The sequence below is a fragment of the Anas platyrhynchos genome, chromosome 3 (genome assembly GCF_047663525.1).
Source record: "Anas platyrhynchos isolate ZD024472 breed Pekin duck chromosome 3, IASCAAS_PekinDuck_T2T, whole genome shotgun sequence".
Lineage (NCBI taxonomy): Eukaryota > Metazoa > Chordata > Aves > Anseriformes > Anatidae > Anas > Anas platyrhynchos.
In genome coordinates, this window is record NC_092589.1 from 42,140,730 (window position 1) to 42,159,672 (window position 18,943).

General features: G+C 43.6%; 1 protein-coding gene and 1 long non-coding RNA gene across 11 annotated transcripts in view; both read right to left on the bottom strand.

Annotated features, from left to right (window-relative positions):
• MTA3 (metastasis associated 1 family member 3) overlaps positions 1-18,721 on the bottom strand; it is a 156,519-nt gene extending 137,798 nt beyond the window's left edge. For 4 of the 10 annotated variants that reach the window (XM_027454131.3, XM_027454124.3, XM_072035753.1 and 1 more), the window contains exon 1: positions 1,186-1,384. In XM_027454131.3, the coding sequence (XP_027309932.1) occupies positions 1,186-1,369 (184 nt within the window). In that variant the 5' untranslated portion in view covers positions 1,370-1,384. The other 6 variants (XM_027454127.3, XM_072035754.1, XM_027454132.3 and 3 more) reach the window with 6 other exon arrangements.
• LOC113843175 (uncharacterized) lies at positions 7,661-17,567 on the bottom strand. Its single transcript, XR_011808250.1, has 3 exons — positions 12,987-17,567; positions 11,523-11,679; positions 7,661-10,975 (listed from the first exon to the last, which is right to left on the bottom strand). It is a non-coding gene; the product is annotated as an uncharacterized lncRNA (long non-coding RNA).
• Positions 18,722-18,943: the final 222 nt, after the last annotated feature.

The following is an 18,943-nucleotide window of genomic DNA, read 5'->3' on the forward strand; positions in this document are numbered from 1 at the left end:
GTATACCCCCAGCATGGCTGGGAGCAGATGCTGGAGGCGCCTCGGGCTCACAGCCCCCATCCCCTGCCGGGCTGCCTCCTCCCCCCACCCATCCCCTCGCCCTGCAGAGCAGCAGCAGGAGCAGCAGGAGCCAACTCGCGCGGTGCACCTGAACCCCAGCACCTGGCGCGGAGCCACGTCCCCTGCACCCGGCGCCTGGGGAAAGTTACCCGGGTCAGTTTCAGCAGGTTGCAGGGCTGCAAACTGACCGCGGTTCTTCCACACCCACACGCGGCTCCCACCCGTCCCCCAGCGGGCACAGGCCGGCCGAGCTGACAGCCCCCCCCCCGCCTCCACGGCCGCCCGGGTGCGGCTTGATTCGGCCCCGGGGAGCCGCGGGGAGGCCCGGCCGGGCTGTGCCCGCTGCAGGCGGCTCCCCGCGGGGCAGCGCGGCCAGGACGGGCCCGGCCAGGCCGCAGCGGCGGGGCCGGGGGTCCCGACCCCTTCTCCCGGGGCTCCCCCTGGCCGGGCCCGGGGGTGCGGGTGGGGGGCAGGAAGGTGGCGGCGCCCCCGCGGAGGGCGGCGCTGCCCGGCCCCTCGCTGCCTCCCTCCCTCCTTCCCTCCCCGCCGGCCCCGGCCGCCTCCCCCTGCCCGGGCCTGGGCGCCCGGCTCGGGGCCGAGGCTCCTGGCTCGGGGGGGGGTGGGGGACACACACACAAGATGGTGGCCGCCCCCCGCTCCGAGCCGGCCCGGGCGCCGTGCGGGCGCTGCCCGCTCCCCACCTACCTCCCACTCGGTACATGTTGGCCGCCATGTCTGCGCTCTGCGCCCTCCTCCTCCTCCTGCCGCCGCCGCCGGGCCGGGCTGGGCGAGGAGGGAGCGGCTCCCGCGGCCCCCCCGCCCCGCGTCGCCCCCACCCGGCGCCACCCCTTCCCCGCCCGGGCACGGGAGGCAGCGCAGGGCCGGGGCGGCCGTTTCCGGAGCCGCCCGGTGGGGAAGGGGTTAATGAACGCCCCCCTTCCCGGCCCTTCCCGGCCCTTCGGGTCCCCTCTCGGGCCCGGCCGCAGGTGGGGCGGCCCCGCTTTGTCCCCGCGGCACGCTTTGTGCCGCCCCCGGCCGGCTCTTTGTGTCCCCCCCCGGAGCTGGCTGAGGCGCTGCGGGAGAAGTTGGGAGCTCCTCGGCCCCGCACGTGTGAGCGCGCAGCACCTGTTGGCCGCTTTGTTGGGTTTTCGGCAGGGAGCATCCCCCGGGAGGCGGCTCGCCGCTCGTCCGATGCCTCAAAAAGCAGCGGTGCCGGTGCCAGGCCAAGCCCATGCCTCTGTTTGAGCGCAGCCTGCGCCATCGAGTGCAATCCGTAGCGTTCACCAGCAACTTGGTGCTGCTCCGGCATGCGTCCCTCAAAGGGAAAGGCTTTTTGCCATTTTCCTAAGGATGGTGGTGATTTATTACCTGTTTTGTTCACGTATCTTGAGCCAAGCTAACATTTCACCGCACCCTGAGCTACCAGTTCACCCAACAGCGAGTGAGCTGCCGCGGCGTTTCAAATGCTCACATCCTCCCCTCCATTTCCCCCTGCAAGTGACTGGCAGAGTAAGGTTTCTTCCGCTTTTAGTGCACTTGTAACTTCCAAAGTCACTGCTTGGTGTCAAACAGGCAGCCCAGTACTGAAATCCCTGAAATGTACTGAACAACACAACGCAGTACCAAAAGCCTGAAAGAGGGAACTAGCATATTAAACTCACAGTGAGTTCATCTTTTTAGTAAACAGCAGCACGTTCATGCCTTGGAAGGAAAAATCTGAAATCTCCCTTTATTTTGTCTCCTGTGTGAACATCTGTGGGAGCTGAAATTGTCTCCCAACGAGTACTTCTGTGGGAGCTGAAAAAATGCCCACAGAAACTTGGAAAGCAGCAGCTCTATCCAGCTGGTTATTTCCAGGCACAATAACACCACCTTACCAGGGACCTAAATAAAAATAGCCAGGAGTTATTTGGTGTGTTATTTTTACTCTTGTGGTTTACTGCTTCATTAATGAAACAGAGGTTAAACTTTGAAGGTGAGAGAACGGTTAATTCAAATAACTGGCTTGTCCCAGTCATTATCTATCAAACAAAATGTCTCCAAGCACTTTCCCTCAGCTCAAGCCCGCAGTGTGACACTAGAGGAATTTCCCACACTTTGAAGCTTACAATGTGCCCTCCTCCAGCAAGGAGTGCATTTCAATAGAAACAGACTCTCCCTTCCATGATCTGAAGGCACGGCTTATAAATAAGGAAGACAACTCCTGAAGATACAGTATTTGCCTTTCAAAACCCATGAGAAAACAGCCCAGGAGTCCCAAGCTGCTCCTCCAGGTTGACGTCCTGAAAACAGCAAGATAAAACTTTATTTACAGCATGCATAACAGCCGAGATAAATAATGTCATTTATATACCTTAGTACTCAGACCCTGGGCCTGATTATTCACACTAATGCAGCTCGTACAGTCACAGACTGCACAAACCTGATATTGCCTGGTGTTCTGCTGCTGTCTGTGAGTAGTTCAAAGTCACTGCTGCAAGCTGAGGAGGGTGGAGACACATCTAGCTGTGCTTGGGTACCAGGCTGCTGGACTCGGTGTATTTTACTTTGGTGCAATGTATACAAACACTTGCATACAGTTTATTTCCTGTGCTATCTCAGTGCATGGAATGGGAAAAAATAAAACTGTAAACATCTTCATTTTTCTAAATTAAATATGATGGAAAATTTAAATGCCCTCGTTTCAACCACAACATTGCTGAGGAAAAAAAAACATATAAGAGCTTTGTCATAACCTGGTAAGTAAACTGCATTCTGCTACAAACTATGGAATTATTTGTGTTTTTCAAAAGAAACCACAGTTCTGTGGTAACTGCAGTCAATGTTACAGAATAGATTATGCCTATTAGAGACACAGTTTACCCAACAACCTCATTTGATGACTTTTTTTTGGTCATGCCATCCTATGCAGCCCATCATCCCTCCCCACACCTGTGCTGTCCTTCAGCTGAGGAAGTCCTTTTCATCCAGTTTACAGGTCCAGAAAAGCAAAGATGTTCAAAGGAAGTGATCAGAGTTAACAAATAAATAAATAAATAACCAAGAAAACCAGAGTAGGGTGTAAGGGACCATTTTTAAACACAGAGCAGGAACGCTGTTCTGTCCCCTTACTGGGACAGTGTCCCTTGCCTTGTCCAGGTCACACACTTTCTGTTGGCTTTTTTCCTTTAGCTGCAGCAGGTGGATCTAAATCATATATGTTAAATACCTGGTAAACTGACTGGAGCTGTACAATTTTCTTGCTGTATTTTAAAAATGTAATGATTAGATAGGTTGGTTTTTGTTTGTTTGTTTCATTAGAGATAGCATAAAAAATCACTTTTTCTTCTCATGCAATTTAAGGCTTCTTTCTCACATCTGGATTTGAATGGATAAAGGGAATGGTAATATACTATCAGAGAATTTTATTCATGAGTTTTCATTTCACCTCCCTGTAGCTTTACAGAAACCAAAAGTTGTTTTCAGCCACTGGTAGAACTCTGGCTGCTCACACAAGTTCAGAGGTTTCAGGACAAATTCTCAAGGGTTGTTCCATCAGACACAAAAATGCCTTACTCCGATGTTCTCTTCCCACTATTGCAGAGCCAAGACTAGATTTTCAAAAGGCTCTGAGAACCTTATCATTTCAGAAAGTGGCAGCACAGGGAAACTCTCCTTAGAGCTGTCTTGTGCTGTCCTTGTATCCTGTTTTGGGTCCCAAGAGTTTAATTTTGAAGGTTCCTGTCCAATATCTTCTCTACAAATCTTAAAAAAAAAAAAAAGCCCAAACAGCAAAACAGAGGAAAAACACAAACACATGCAAAACTTGTTTGCAGAACACAAACACACACAAAACTTGCTTGCAGAAAACATCAGTGCTGAAGATAAATCTTCCTACTAAATAAAACTGACAGTTCAGATGTCTAAAGTAAAATATGTTGATAGGAGCGTGTTTAAGACTAGACTATTTTTGGCTCTCAAAGGTAGAAGCACCATACTGAAATCAACAAAAATGTTGAAGAGTTGCTTGTACCATAATAAAAGGTGCTCAGGTCCCTGTAGACCTTTCACGGAGACACGTCTTCATGCTGATGCAACAGAAAGGAAATGTCATTTAGGGTTTCCCATCCTTGGGCCATCCTTACATGGCCTAACTCAAAGTGCCTCAGCCGAGCATTTCTTTTTGGCATGACTGATCTGACAACAGAGGAAACATTAAGCAGAGGGTTTATGAGTTCATGCTAAGGGAATGTGACTGCCTTGTTAGTAAGACTTTGCTACAATGGGTAAGCAGACTGTATGCTTGAAACCTATTCAAAGAGTTAAAAAATATAAAGAACCTTACAAGATTTCTCATCAGCCTAAACTCCTACTTATACTGAGAGTAACTCATTGCCACAGAGGACTTAGGTAGTTCACAGACTTGTCATATTTGAATCAAAAATAATATGTAGAATATACAAAGTCACTTTCACTTAGCATGAACGAACATGCCAGTTAGTATGGCTGTACATCCATCAGACAGGCTTAAGTACATTCACTTTTTTTTTCCACTAATGCGAAGACACATTGTAGCCTGCAAAAGCTCATTAATGAATTTCTAGCAGAAACAGAATTCTTATTGCTATCACTTATTTAGTCACCAGAGAAATACATTTTTCCATTTTGATACTCATGATTATGTTTATAAAAGCCTTAGACAACGTCCATTGTATAAAAGGCATTGTGTAAGATTCTCTAATTTAATTTACTGGAATATAAAATTCACTGCTTATTATCAAAAGCAACAGAAAATTTTAGCTACCTCTACTGAAGAACTAACTAGGTGCAATCTGTAATGGATGCTTCAGCCTTTTTATAAATCAGCAAAAAAAAAAATAAATAAATAAAAAAAATCCACCCTCTCACAAAAGAAAATCATCTTCTCTTGGCATCAGAAATAATGTTTTTTATCGACTCTGTGAATCAGATCTCTCAAGAGACTGTTAGCTAAATACAATGTCACTATTTTCATTAAATATGATTTAAACAATAGCTTAAAGTTAATTGCTGAATTATCAGTAGACTGAAGATTTAGATGTTCAATCCAAATCTTAAAGTTGTAAGAATGCCACTAAATCAATGTGTGAATAAAAGCAGTGCTTATGTTGGCAACAAGATATTTTTGAGTGGGTATTGAAAAAGAGATATCTGGTAATGGTTTTTCAATAAGTATCATACAATTATGTGGATGGATGCTATAGCCTACCATATGGCATTGCTTTGAACCAATATATAATTTTATTTCCCATAAATCATACAATTGAATTAAGGACATTTTCTGCAAAATAAATCAGACCTGGACTGGTATGTATCTGCCTTCTTGTTCTGACTGCATGTGCTTTAATGAAAACCATTCTATCACAAAAGGAAATATTGCTACCATTTTGAGGGAAGGACTGTAAAGTAGGCTTTATTGTTTATCTGTAAGAAACTACTATTAAAGACTATATGTTGAAAAAATGCACTTCTTTCACTCCACAAGCATAACTCTCACAGTTTTGCTAATTAACTCAGTAACAGAGTAAAGATCTTATTTACTAATCAGAGAAAAAAAAAAGTATGTATATATATATATATATATATATATATATATATGTTCACCCAGAGCTTTTATTACACCTGCCAATGTATTTTGCAGTTCACATCCTAATGGAGAAAAAGCCTAGAGCTCTAGGATTCAGTCTTGTAACCCATTTTGTTTGCTAGAATACATAGGTTCACATCTTGCCCCTTGTAAATTCAATGTGAGTTTTGTGGTTGACTTCATTAGAACTAAGATGAGACTAATGTGTACCTTATTTTTGATGTAAGAGAAGCTGATAATCAGAGCAGCTGGAAGCACGTTGGATGCATTCATCTGCAGCACTCCTAAATTAAGCCATTTTGGCCTTAACCATAATTACACTAGATAGAGATTAAACACACCACACTGGATTTACTCTTCCTCTCTCCCCTTCCCTCAATTGATCTATTTTTTGTGCTAAACACCTGCTAAAAAGCTGTCAAAGGTGCTTAATGACACAGATTTAAGTAGAGTACAGTACATTCATCTGAGCAGAATTAATTTAAGTCAAGGCCTCGGCATCTGTTCAGCTCAGTTTTTCTGGGGATCCAGTGATTACAGGCAAGTAACACCCAAGTGCAACTTATTGATCAAGGGTACAGAAGGCCTCGTCGTGCCTTACCATGCCTCTAACCACTGCCTTGTGTTTCCATTATGGAAGGGTTTGACCTAAAATTCTCAGTACTGCTTTTATTTTTAGCTTTGAAAAATCAGAATAATTTCTTCATGCAGGTCAGCATAGTGACCTGACAATTGCTCACTGCTCTGTTGGTATAAGAGATGGTTGGGTGGATTTCAGGGACACATTTATCACTGGTGCACACCTTCCTCCTCAATCAGTGGAATCATGCCTGCTTATACGTAGCAAATTTCACTTTGTTTTCAAGTGACCTTTGTTTCTAAAAATAGGCAGTGCCACAGAGGAGGTCAGTTTGCCCGCCTGATTAGCAGACTGCTGACTCCCTGACTTGCTTCTGCAATCATTGTGCACTCTGACAAGGAGGAGAGCAGTGCTCCCGAGCACTGCAGCAATGCTGTTATTTTGGAAAGCATCAGTGGTCGCTTTTAGGAGAAGCTGGGTCTTTCATCTGGAGACAACCACATACCTGGCTGAAGTCAGTGAAACATGCAGCATTCATTCTCTCAGGATCAGAGGAAAGATCACGTAACACCCCCTTAGGTCGCCAGATAGCTGCAGATGGCTCGGGTCACCACACCAGGCATGAGTTGATGACACGAAATATTGCAGAAGGATTGTCTACGAGAGGCTCTCTAGCTGCAAAGCTGGCAGGCTTTTTCTGTTTATTTGTTTTAAATCAGCTATGTGTTATGCCTGGCAAGAAGAAACAAACAGTTTGAAAACCCTGTTCCAGGAGATCTTACATATTTCATAAACGGGAGTATAATGAGGAGTGTAATTTGGATGTGATACCAACTCACGCATCCTGCAAGTTCTGCAGTAATGGTTCCCTGCTTGCTCCAAGCAGGCACAAGAAGAGTCAGATTTGTGCCAAATAGGCACAAACAGAATAACTGAACAGGTGCCCTCCCTCTGAAGCATCCCCATCCAGTAAAAATCCCCCCAACTATCACGGTTAAGTCTCCTTTCTCTTTATCGAAGACAGATGCCAATACTACTTCCTGATAGCTCTACCGTGCCCATGTTCAATACATCAAGTTTTATTCTTCTCCCTGGCGAACTGAAGATTTTCCGCTCTCTAAACTTTGGGCTCATTTATCAGATGAGCTTCTAACTGCTCTTCAAGCTCCACAGTTTGGGTTACAGTTACTGCTAGGAATGGAAATCCATAAAATCTAGATACCCAAGATTAACAGCCTGCAAATATCTGAGTTTTAATATTCTACAATATTGTCCAGAAGAGAAAGGAATATTTTATGTGCTTAAAAACAAGTTGCTCTTATAATTTATAGTTCAAATTAAAAAAAAAAAAAAAAAAAAAAAAAAAGGTACATAAGGTACATAAGTCTTTTTCTCCTTACGAAGCTCCACTGGGACATAAAAATACAGCATATAGCTGAGACTAACATACACACAGAGCCAAAATTGAATGTTTCCATTCCTCTGTCTTCCTCAAAGTTATCCAGCCAACTACTCTCAAACAGGGAATTTGCAATGAAGAGAATTGCTCGGGGAAATCACAAATTCTTGCTCTTCTGGAAGAATACGACCAAAGAAGTATCTTTTATATAATGCTCTTTGAAATAACCTAGATTCCTTGATCCAGTATCTCTGCAATGGAGCTCTGAAAACACTCCATGCTGCCAGTGCCATGCTGGGACAGAACTCAGAAGTTCTTAAAAACAAGCAAACAAAACAAACAAACCAACAAACACACAACAGAAAGAAAGAAGGAGCTTTTAGTTCACACGCATTATGGTGCATTGGCTTTCTCGTGCTTGTAAATTCAAGAATAAGCTACACTGGAATAACCCCCTTTTATACTGACACAGCTATATTTCATTGAGGAATCTGTAAAAGTATTAAAACTAATACATATTAACACCGATGGAGAGAAGAAAACAACAAAACATACACACACACAAATAAAATAATAATAATAAAAAAAAAATAAGCAAAAGCACCAAAGCAATAAGTTTTTCATGACTATTTTAACTGAAGCCAATTCCTGAATTTCATCTGAGTACCAGCTTAGCAGTGAGGTCAAAGTACAAACATCTGTGTACACAAAATACCCAGAAGACATCAGAGAGAAGACAAACACAGCTCATGCTGCTAAATCACGTATAGTCTGAGACAGAAGAGGCCTGCTCATGCACATTGCTCAGATCTGCTTCCAGGAGTTCTGGTCGTCTTCCCAAATGAAGACTTACGTCCCTTTGAGGACTGGCTGGGTCTGTGAATAAGCCATGGTCAGCACCCAAAACCATCCCAGTAGGTCTCAGTTCTACCAGGTGCTGAACACCATCTGCTTTCATGAATGTCCATTGAAGATGCATAATAGGAAATGCAGGTAGAAGGCCTCCAACTTTGCAGGGCTGCAGAGTACTGTAGAGGTTTTCTTGTAATAATTATTCATAACAGCAGTTCTCTACAGTGTTCTCCATGAAAATAGTTCAAAATACTATACCACAACAGGGAGGGGGAAATTTCAATAAAAATATCCTAGCCATAGTGGCTGTCAAGCCTTTCAGAATATGACATTTTTAATGAATATTTTAAGAAGATTGCATGTTTTGATTGAGTTCTCTTTTGGTGGTTTCCCTACATTTCGTGATGGGGAAAGGTTATTTATGATTGTTTGATGAATATTTTATGCTGAACACAAGTCGTGTGTTTGGCTATCAACCTTTTCTGTTTAGAAAAGAAAATAACAAATGACTGAATAAAGCATCATGATCTCTTATGATGGGGGAAGCAGGAGAAGGTGTTTGTGCAGGGGTGTAGTGTTGCCTCCCATAGGATGGCATCCGGATGCCACGGAGTTTACACTACTAAATATGAGATTTCACCACAACTCTTTAGCAAGCTTAATAAAACCTGTAAAGCACAGAATACGTTAAGTTTATGTAATTTCTACCACTGAAACTTTAAGAGAAGCTCTGCTCAATAGCAGTTGTGATTTAAAGGTGACCAGACATTTTTGAAAGGCTTTGTATCTGCCATTTTCCCTCATACACCCAAATGCAAAAAGAAAAATGTATCAACTTACAGTTTAAGTCTCTCTTTTTTTTTTTTTTTTTTTTTTTAATGGAACAAACTGTGCTGCTGAACAGCTTCCCTATTCACCTGCAGGTTTCTACAGTGAAGTAGCACAAGGAATGAAAACAGTATTTCCTACTCTATCATTTCGTAGCAAATTCAGATACATTTCCGAAGGTAATGCACAGTTCAAGAACTTCATTGTTCAGCTTTGAGCTGTTTCCTAAAAATACTGGGAAACCTATCACACTGTAAAAATTATTTCCCTACCAAAGAGGACAGAAGTAACTAGACTTTTTCATGATCTTCCTGGAATTGAGTATTAAATCTAAGTATTCACTTTCTGTTGAAGTCTGCTGTTCTGAACAGCAAAAGGTAGTGTTGCTATTTCAGGCACACCAGTCTTGCAATCCCCTCTCAGTGCAAGACTTCTGGGCACAGAGAACCCATCACATCACCATTCAAAACTCTAAAATTTTCTCCATCGCTATTTCCATTAGCAGCCTCTATTCCAAGGTTTATAACCTGGCATGGAAAGTTCATGCTAGGCTGAAATTCATCCTGCACTATTTTCTTTTTTGCTACAGAATTATTTCTCTGGTTGTAGGAAACAGACAGGATTGCTTTTGTGTTAACAAAGTACACAAAGAATCAAATGCCTGCAAACAACTGTACCAAGCAACTTGTCTATGAGAACTAATTGTTCTGTTACTCAAAATAGCAGTCTCTTGAGCTGGTTGACCTAAGTGGTCACATTTTTTACAATGCACATTCCTTTGAATGGAATTTGTTACTGCACAATAAAAAAATACTTAAATACATTGAATATTGGACTACTAGACAGACCATCACTATTAGCAATGAAAATGTATTATTTTATTTGTCTATAGAGACTCACAAATACTGGGCTGTGATTAGCCCTCAGTCGTACCAGAATAACTCTACTGATGCCATCAAGTTAATCCACATGAATCCCAGTCCTGGGGAAGGCACAGGAACATGGGTGTGTGATTACACCATCCTGTGTTGGGCTGAACCTTTAGAGCACAACTGCATGGAGGGAAGGCCACGTCTGCCTGCTCTGCACCCAGACAGGACAGGGCAGTAGCAGGACTGCCAGATCTCCCCAAGGCTCAGGAAGGGGATGCTGGACCACATCCCACAAACTTGGCAAGAAGCTCAGCGTTAGGAATCGCAGCTCCACCAGCTTATCTTCCTCGTTGACTTTAAGGATTGCTCCTTTGGGGAACAAAGTGCAAGAGACTGTAAATAATAATTAAAAAAAAAATCAACAGCACAAGTAGACAATCTGATTACATGTTTGTCAGTGCTGAGTATTTTCCACATTATGTTAAGTCACTGGAATAGTGAACTTAATAGACAAGAAGATTGTAAGGGATATTCTCCAGCTAATCTGTGGAAATAATAAGAAAGAGCACCAGGCTGTGGCAGATCCCTAGTTACTGCTGGGACCCAGCCACGGCAACTGTACGTGGCTTTGGAAAGAGAGCGCTCTCCCCAGGGACAGCTGGTGAAGGCACCGCTTCTCAGAGCACTCTGCAGGCTGAGCAGAGAAATCCTCACGGTCCTGGGCTTCTGGAAAACAGCAGCACAGGATTCCAATCCTATGTTTTGGTTGGTGCTTCTTACTTGAAAAGGAAGGAAAAAAGGAAAAGAAAAAACAATAAAGAAAATAAACTGTTCCTTCCCCATTCTTATTATTTTTTTGAATAAGAAATACTTTTTAATAGATAAGTTACAAAAAAAAAAAAAAAAAAAAAAAAGAAAAAAAGTTAGGTGGAAGGCAGAAAACCAGCAATGTAAATTAGTGAATTAACAACAGATCTCAGAATTAAAGATGTAACTATAGCAGGAAAGAAATCAAACAAACAAGGCACTGCAAACGTGAGATGTGTGTTCCCAGTTTGAAGCCTGTTTGGCAGCTCAAATGTTTAAACAGATGAAATTTCTAAAAAAGAAAGAAGAAAGAAGAGTCACATGTAAACCTGCTGGAGAAAAAAAAAATGTATTGATCATCTGATAACAATACTTTTCAGAAAATTAAGGAAGCAGTATGTTGTTAAGGCCATGCATTGTGGTTTTAATAAGCATGACACCACAACAGAAAATAATAATTTTTTAAGCCCCAAATCCCCAAACAGAAAGAAAGAAGCTTCTCCAGTTTCTGTGACATACCAGAAGAATGCTGCAGTGTCTGGGCAGAGGTTCTGCTAAGGGTAGGAGCTTCCATGGTTGTTCCTGCAGTTCCCCACCATTTAGGACCATGGGAATATCGTACTCATTGAAGTGCAACAACACCACAGCATGCCTCATTAAATGATGTTGAGCTTTTCTAAAAAGACACGTACAATTTTCTTCTACTAGTTTCAAGATTATTGATGTCTTCTGCCCTGTTTTTGCAATCATTATCACACTCATCCCTATCCCACACCACCCCACACCCCCTGAAAAAGAAAAAAAAATAAATCACACCAAACACACACTGCCATGGAAGACATGATTTAGAATCTGAAATGAGTGCTCTGTTTTATTCCAGCTCTTGCAGTTGAAAGGCACATCTATAAACCCACCTTGAAACTAACATTTCAGTCATTTTGAAAATTTACCAAAGATCTTTATCAGAGTAAATTTGCACAGCTCCACGGACTACAGTAATAATTTGCTTCTTAGCCATTATTTCTTAGCCAGGCAAGATTTGTTTTGTTATCAAGACTGTGAAATTTTGTTTATCTGCTGCATCCAGGCTGGAGTCAGTCCTAAGCTGACAGCAAAGTTGCAGCCAAGTCACTGCAACCTCAGCCGCTAGGCTCCACGGTTTATCCCAGCAGGAAGCCAAGAAATTAGGAGATGTGTAAATTGCTAATGCTGGTTGATCAGCTTTCCATGCTGCAGGTATATTGGTAAGCGAGTTGGAGAGGTATTGGCCATTACAGCAGCAGGGGTGGCCCACCTGCAGTTTGCATTTCAGCATGACACAGCCGCTACCGAGCTCCAAAAAGTCCATGGGCAGCACTAACACACACCGCGGTGGTGAAGGATTGCATCTCAACCAGCTGCAATTTCATTAGGAGTTCAGCCTGAGTGATAGAGGAATAATGCTGGCAAACCTCTCATCCGAGTCCTTCCCCTCCCTCCCCAAGGGAAGTGAAACACAGGGAGTCCACCTTCCCCTTCTGTATTGGTGGGGAAAGAGCAATTAACAAATATGTTGCAGCTTCCCAAGGAGGGAATCGGGAAATGTGACTTGGTTTAAAATGAGGGGAAGGTCAGCATGCAGTTGCTAGCACAGAAATGGTGAAATAAGCAAAAATGTGATAAAAAAAAAAAAAAAAAAAAAAAAGCAAACACCTGAAATCAGTAATTGCACAAAATGAAGCTATGGTAGCTTATATCGGAGGAGAATATAGCATAATAACCACACAGAAACAAGTATCTCTATAGTGCAAAATGAAAAAAAATTTTTCTCATGTAGTTGGTTTAATTTCGTGAACTCCTCAGATGTTTTGATCACCTTTTAGACAGCAGAGAGTTAGCAATCTACTATATAGTTCTGGTGGGCTTTGCTGCAAGCATCCGTACCTGATCCCAAACATCATCTGGAAGTCACACATGAACACAGCATCACGAGGAATGTCCTACCTTCATCAAACGAGACTGCGACTCATTCTAGCTGCAAGCAACGTTTCTGGCTGTGCAACATAGATAATGGTACGATCACTTTTACTTTCCATTCCAGGGCGTAGTCTAGTCTCCCATGTGATTTAGGAAGTAGTCACTTGATGTACAGGGTGAGAAGTTACTGCTCCAGGAGGTGGATGCCAACTCCCACCAGCAGTGCAGCAGTGAACTTGGGGAACATTGATGCAGCTTGCTTAGGTTTTGAGAGTGCTTGTGTAGGAGCCTGGGCAGGCCTGTGTGCAGCTGTTCACATGCAGCCTAGGATAATACAACCTCTTTGCCAGAAGCAAGAGTACTCTCCAATACATTGCGGGTAAGTCAGATAAGTTACAGAAAGTAACCGAGGGATCTTTAGTTTATATCTGCACAGCAACGAGAGACAAACTTCCATTTAACATCCTAAGGGGTAAAGTTGGGCTGGAGTGTAATGAAGCTATGCTCCAGTTGTTCATGAAGCCCTTATAATGCAAAGGCTTTAACACCTCATTGGACTGCAGAGTCAGGGCTGCCAATGTCCAGAGGAGGGATATGGACACACCAAGTTCTCCAGTGCTGCTGTGACAGACTCAGGAAAAGAGAAATTTTACAAAGAGGTCGGACCTCATTTTCACTGAGAAGCAGTGGATTTGTTTGAACAGAACAAAGACATTACTGCTTTACTAACTTTAACTGGATAGGTATTGACTTCAGTTTAAGTATTTTAGTAACCTAAACATCATCTTTAAGTTTGAAATAGTTACACAAACATTTCTCTGTGCAAGCAAGTTTGATCTTTTTTTATAAACCAGTGTAGTCAACAGAAAGACTTCCTGGGACTTCTAGAAGAACATGTAGGACTAGACAAAGAGATGAATAATTCATTTTAAAGGTAAAAATCTGAATGTAAGAGATCAAAACAATTTAATTTTGTATCCTCAAGTGAAAATAAGACTGAATTTTTGCATCATTTACTGTAGTTTAGTACAATTGAACAGTCACTCGGTATTTGTGGAGAGCAGTATTTCAGGAGGTAGGATTTCTCCTGTTTGTCAAGAAGCAAGTGAAATTTTTCAGAAACACCTTTTTTAACTTTATTTCCATTGAAGTGTAAAATTTGGAGCAGTGTAATAGCAAGACAAGAGTTTCTAAGTCTCCTCTCCTTCCCCCAAGGATGTAGATGAAATAGAGAAGTACCCTATCTCTCACTAAGGAGCAAAAAATGCTAACCAGTATTTCCAGGAGCTTCTCCTTGGAATATTTTTTCACAAATCCTGTAGAACCCTACTTGCAGGACTCTATCTCACTGTGGCCAAGTCTCATTTTAATTAGACCTCTGTGCTCATCACCACCTCTAAATGAGTGGGCAGGGGTACACATGCAGCCTTTGCTGGCTCTGTGGAGCTCTCTGTCTCCTCCCCAGTGAGGGGATTCAGAGTCCCAGCTGCCTCAATTCCCTTCCCAAAGGCCATGGGTGACCCACTCGTCACTCAGACATGCATCCACACCAAGTCTCAGCCAACACAGCTTCTACACTTCCAGTCTTGCTCTTCCATGAGGCACAACAGGGGCTCAACTTGGTAACCTGAATACAGGCGTGAGGTGTTACCTCTGTGGCATCCAGGTCATCTGCAAGGGCAGGTGGACAGGATGCTGAAGGCCCCAGTAGTGCATACAATGCCCTCAAGTTTCCTCATTCATCTCAAGTGACACTAACACACATATTAACTGCACACATTGAACTGAACTCCATAATCTTTGCTGAGGATGGGGAGGGAAAAAAAAAAAAAAGCACATAACCCTTTACATTAGCTAATGCCAAAAATGTTAAGATCATGACAAAATAAAATTTATGTGCATTCATATGGCCCAGTGTCTTCCTGTTCTCAGAGAATATTTTGGATTCACCTGCACATACGGCTTCCCCAAATCCCAGTATTTCTCTCCATCTTCTCTGCAGACAGTTTCTCTTCCCCTTGGTAAGCATTTAGTAAAGTATCTCACTGGTGTGAAAATCTATTCCTGTGTTCTTCTCTCCTGTGAAAATATGTTCATGCCTTTGAATTCCCCATTAGCAAGTCTCCTTCTAATTGCCTTCCTCAGGCAAGCAACGTCCTTCTCCTCATGCTTTGCGTCTTGCTGCCTGGAGTTCAGATGTAACAAACTGGTTGAACCCAGCTAGCAGCAGTCTCTGACCAAGAGGGCTTCCTTTGACCCAGTGATCACTGAAATTTAATAACCTTCAGTAATTAGCCCAGCATCAGGTCCAAGAATCTTTGCTGGGTTTTCTCTCAACGTGGAGGTGGCAGACAACAGGGAAGGCAGCTGTGTGTCTCACTGAAAAAGCTCGCTGTCTGACCCACAAATGCATTGAGTCCCCAGTATCAAAGCTAATTGCTCACAGCCAAATTTCCCGAACTCTTAGCATGTTTCATGAAATAACTTAGTCTAATTCTAAATGTCAACTGCAGATTGTATTCCGTGCACATGTATATCTATGTGAATACCCAGCTCCCTACTAAATGTCATTCAGCCACTTTTAGCAACATTCATATTCAAAATTATTCAGATCTTTATAAGTGCCTCAGTGACAAGGGAACTTGTACTCTCGTGTCAGGTGCCACTGACGATCCAAACTGCATCTGTCATTAGATTTTGTTTTGCAATTATACATGGCGATAGGCCCCTCTCCTGAGAGGTTTCCTACGTAGCCCACAAACCACATTGAAGCAGTGGGGGGCTCTGGTGCAGAGAAGTTAGATAGCAGCAAAAACATCTAGTGGAAACCATTCCCCCCGATCTAAACTGAAGACAATTGCAAACACTAGTGCATCCATGCACGCTGAACCTTCTGAAGCATTTCTTCTATTCTTTATTCATTGCCTCTTCAAGTAATTAAGATAAATATTGCCAAATATATTGTTCCCTCCCATCCCATCCTCCTCCCCCCCACCCCCCCCAACAATTTTATATGTTAGGTACTGTGTGCTCCCTGACCACAAAAACCTTTTGTTCCGTGTCTGCAAGTATGTCATTCAGGCATCCTGCTCCGCAGCTGGAGCCCCTAGGTGCTGCTGTGCTAAAAACAAACACGGATCCTGACAGAGGACACTCCACCAAAAGCCAGTTTTGCCTGCTCTCAAGTCAAGATCGCTCAGTAGCTACCTCAGCAGGAACTGGATCTGATCTGGAGTTATGAAAAAAGCTCGCCAACAAAATATGCCAGCTTGTTCACATAAAAGATAGAAGCAAATGACCTCTTTTTTTTTTTTTAAAAAAAAAAGCAATCACAGTGCTGCACTTGAAACACAGAACAATGGTCTCAGCACGAGGCCAGAAAGATTTGGAAACTGTAGAAAATATTTCAAGTTCATTAAATACCCTTAGGATGCAATAGCACAATACAAGCCATGAAAATAAATGTTGACATACAGAAAGCTATTTTTACATAATGACTATTAATTGTGAAGTTCCTCCTGGGCAGTAAATGATACAACTGTAACACCAGGAGAAGGGTAATTACTTTGATTCAACATCCCAGTGTGTATTTCCAGAGCATTTAACAACAACAACAACAACAAAGCCACACACACAAAAGACAACCCCCAAATACCTCAACAGCTGAACTCAGCTAACTGCTTGAAAGAGGTCTTTGCTATATTTCAGATTAGCAGCCAGCTCAGTCCCTCTGAAGTTTTGCTTGAAGCCTTGTACTTTACCATTTAACCTTGAGGCTGAATACTAATTTCTGTGCTGACCTATTTACATGGATTTATTGGCTCACTTTTATTATTATTAATTTGGTTCAATCTTTAAAAACAGGGCAACTGGAACTTTCAAACACTTCCCTCCTTTCCCATGCATGGCCTTTAAAATACTTCTTCCTTCTTATATTGCTAAATGTTTCTCTTTACGGTCACACAAAGTTGTTTTAAGTGCTCTGTCTCTTTTGGGATCTTCATCCTATTTTTCAAGTTTCTTGACTCATAAAATTCAGTAACAAAAGAAAGTTATTATGCTCACTGAAATTTCCTGAAGAATAAGACAGCTGTAACAAGTCAGCTACTGAACTGACACTCGTAACTCCTGAGCAAGTCCTACGAAGCCATTGGAACTTCCACACATTTAGCAATAAAACTGCTATTTCATAATGACAGCAGCATGACCAGTCTGAAAAGGCCACAGATCAGAACACTTGCAAGAAAATTACAAATCCTGTCTAAAATCTGAATTTTTGCTCCTGGTAAATTACTGCTCCTGGCGTGAGAACACATTGCTTACAGCTATTGACACCAGCTAGCTAGAACAAATCTCCTCGACTGAAAGTCAGTAATTATAACTAAAATAAGTAAACTGCAACATGCTAGACTACAGAGGGGTAAAATCCAGCAACTGGCACAGCTGTTGTCAGGTTAGCTTTGCTTACTGCTGTTATTCCAAAAAAGGAAATCATTGTAGTCCGTATTTAAAAGAAAGACTCAGATAGAAACGTGCATCAGACCAACCTATAATGCTTTATCCACTGGGTCACTTGCAAGATAAAGTCTGACTGTAGCATGCCTGGCACTTTACCTGCTCTGCCACACAGCTTCACGGCACAGGAAGCTTTGTCTGACTCGAAACGATTTCCAGAAAGCACACTCCAACACACTTTCATGCAGCTCGTCCATCCTCAGACCCAGTAGTTTGGACTGTCCTCTCTTCTGCCAACTTGCTACAAAGGATGAAGGGGGTTAAAACATGTGGAGCAGCAAGCATGACAAATTGCAAAGCCAGAAGCACCTGGGTAACTCATTATTGCTGACAGCCCTAGTCAGTTTTTGCTACTTTTTTTTTTTTTTTTTTTTTTTAAACCAGGTACTCCAGTAACTGTTTCTGGAAGAATGAAAGGCAGAAGCATACCCAAAGAGAGGTGAAGCAGTTTAGAAGAGTGTTTGTTGCTTATAAAAATAACCAGCAGGCAAGACACATGAAAGAGCTGCAGCTGCTGGAAGCAAGAATCTTTCCAGCTATATGGGGAAAAAAAAAAAATCAAAATAAAAAAGCACCAGAATCAGAATGACTAAAAGGAGATAAAGATGCCCTTACTGGGGAGCAGCACACTGACGTGTATACTTTACTACATCCTGCAGCCCGAGTTTGGGTGGTTTTCCTTTCTTCTCGGTCAGCTAAGCGAGAACACCGACTGACTGTGACCTCTAGCGGCCGCTCGCCGCGCCGTGCGAGGGGCGCTGCCGGAGCCCTTTTGGAGGCACCGTGGGCATTTATCCCCACCTCTCTCCAAGTGTTTTACAGACAGAGGCCAAACGGCGATAAGATAATAGTGCTTAATCGCATTCTCCTTTAAAACAAGCGGCTCTACAGGATCACACGGCCATCCACGTCTTGCAAGGCATCCTGCAAACCTCAGCTGGGGGAGTAACATGGCAGCAGCAGCAAAGGCTGCCAAGAGAAACCCCTGAATCTGGAGCAGGAAAGGGCGGGGGTGGCGGAGCACTGCCCTAAGCTGGGTGTCCTGCTACAGGCGGAGCCCCTGGGCCGTAAAACCTCTGGGATCAGCGGGGAGAAGAGGCACTCACCTGCCCTCTGTCCTGGCAGCACGCCGGCACCTGGAGGCATCGCCCCGAGGGGAGAGCTCCGGGAGATGCTCCAGGTGGCGGCGAGCACGGAAAAAGGCTCAGCCCCGAGAGCCGGAGTGTTAGGGTACCAGAGAGGGAGAGAGGCGAGAGGGGTGGAAGCGAGGAGCTCCCTGTGCGTGCTGCAGACCCCTGAAATCCAAGCCCTGGAGGGCGGCCCGGGTGGCACCAGCTGGTGCCCGATGTGAGCCGCGGCGGGGCGTCGGGAAGCCGGCGGGGGGCCGGAGCGGGGCAGGGGGCGCCCGCTGCGCCTCGCCACTCTGCCCGCGCGGCACGGGAGGAGGAGGAGGAGCGCCGCCTCCTCTT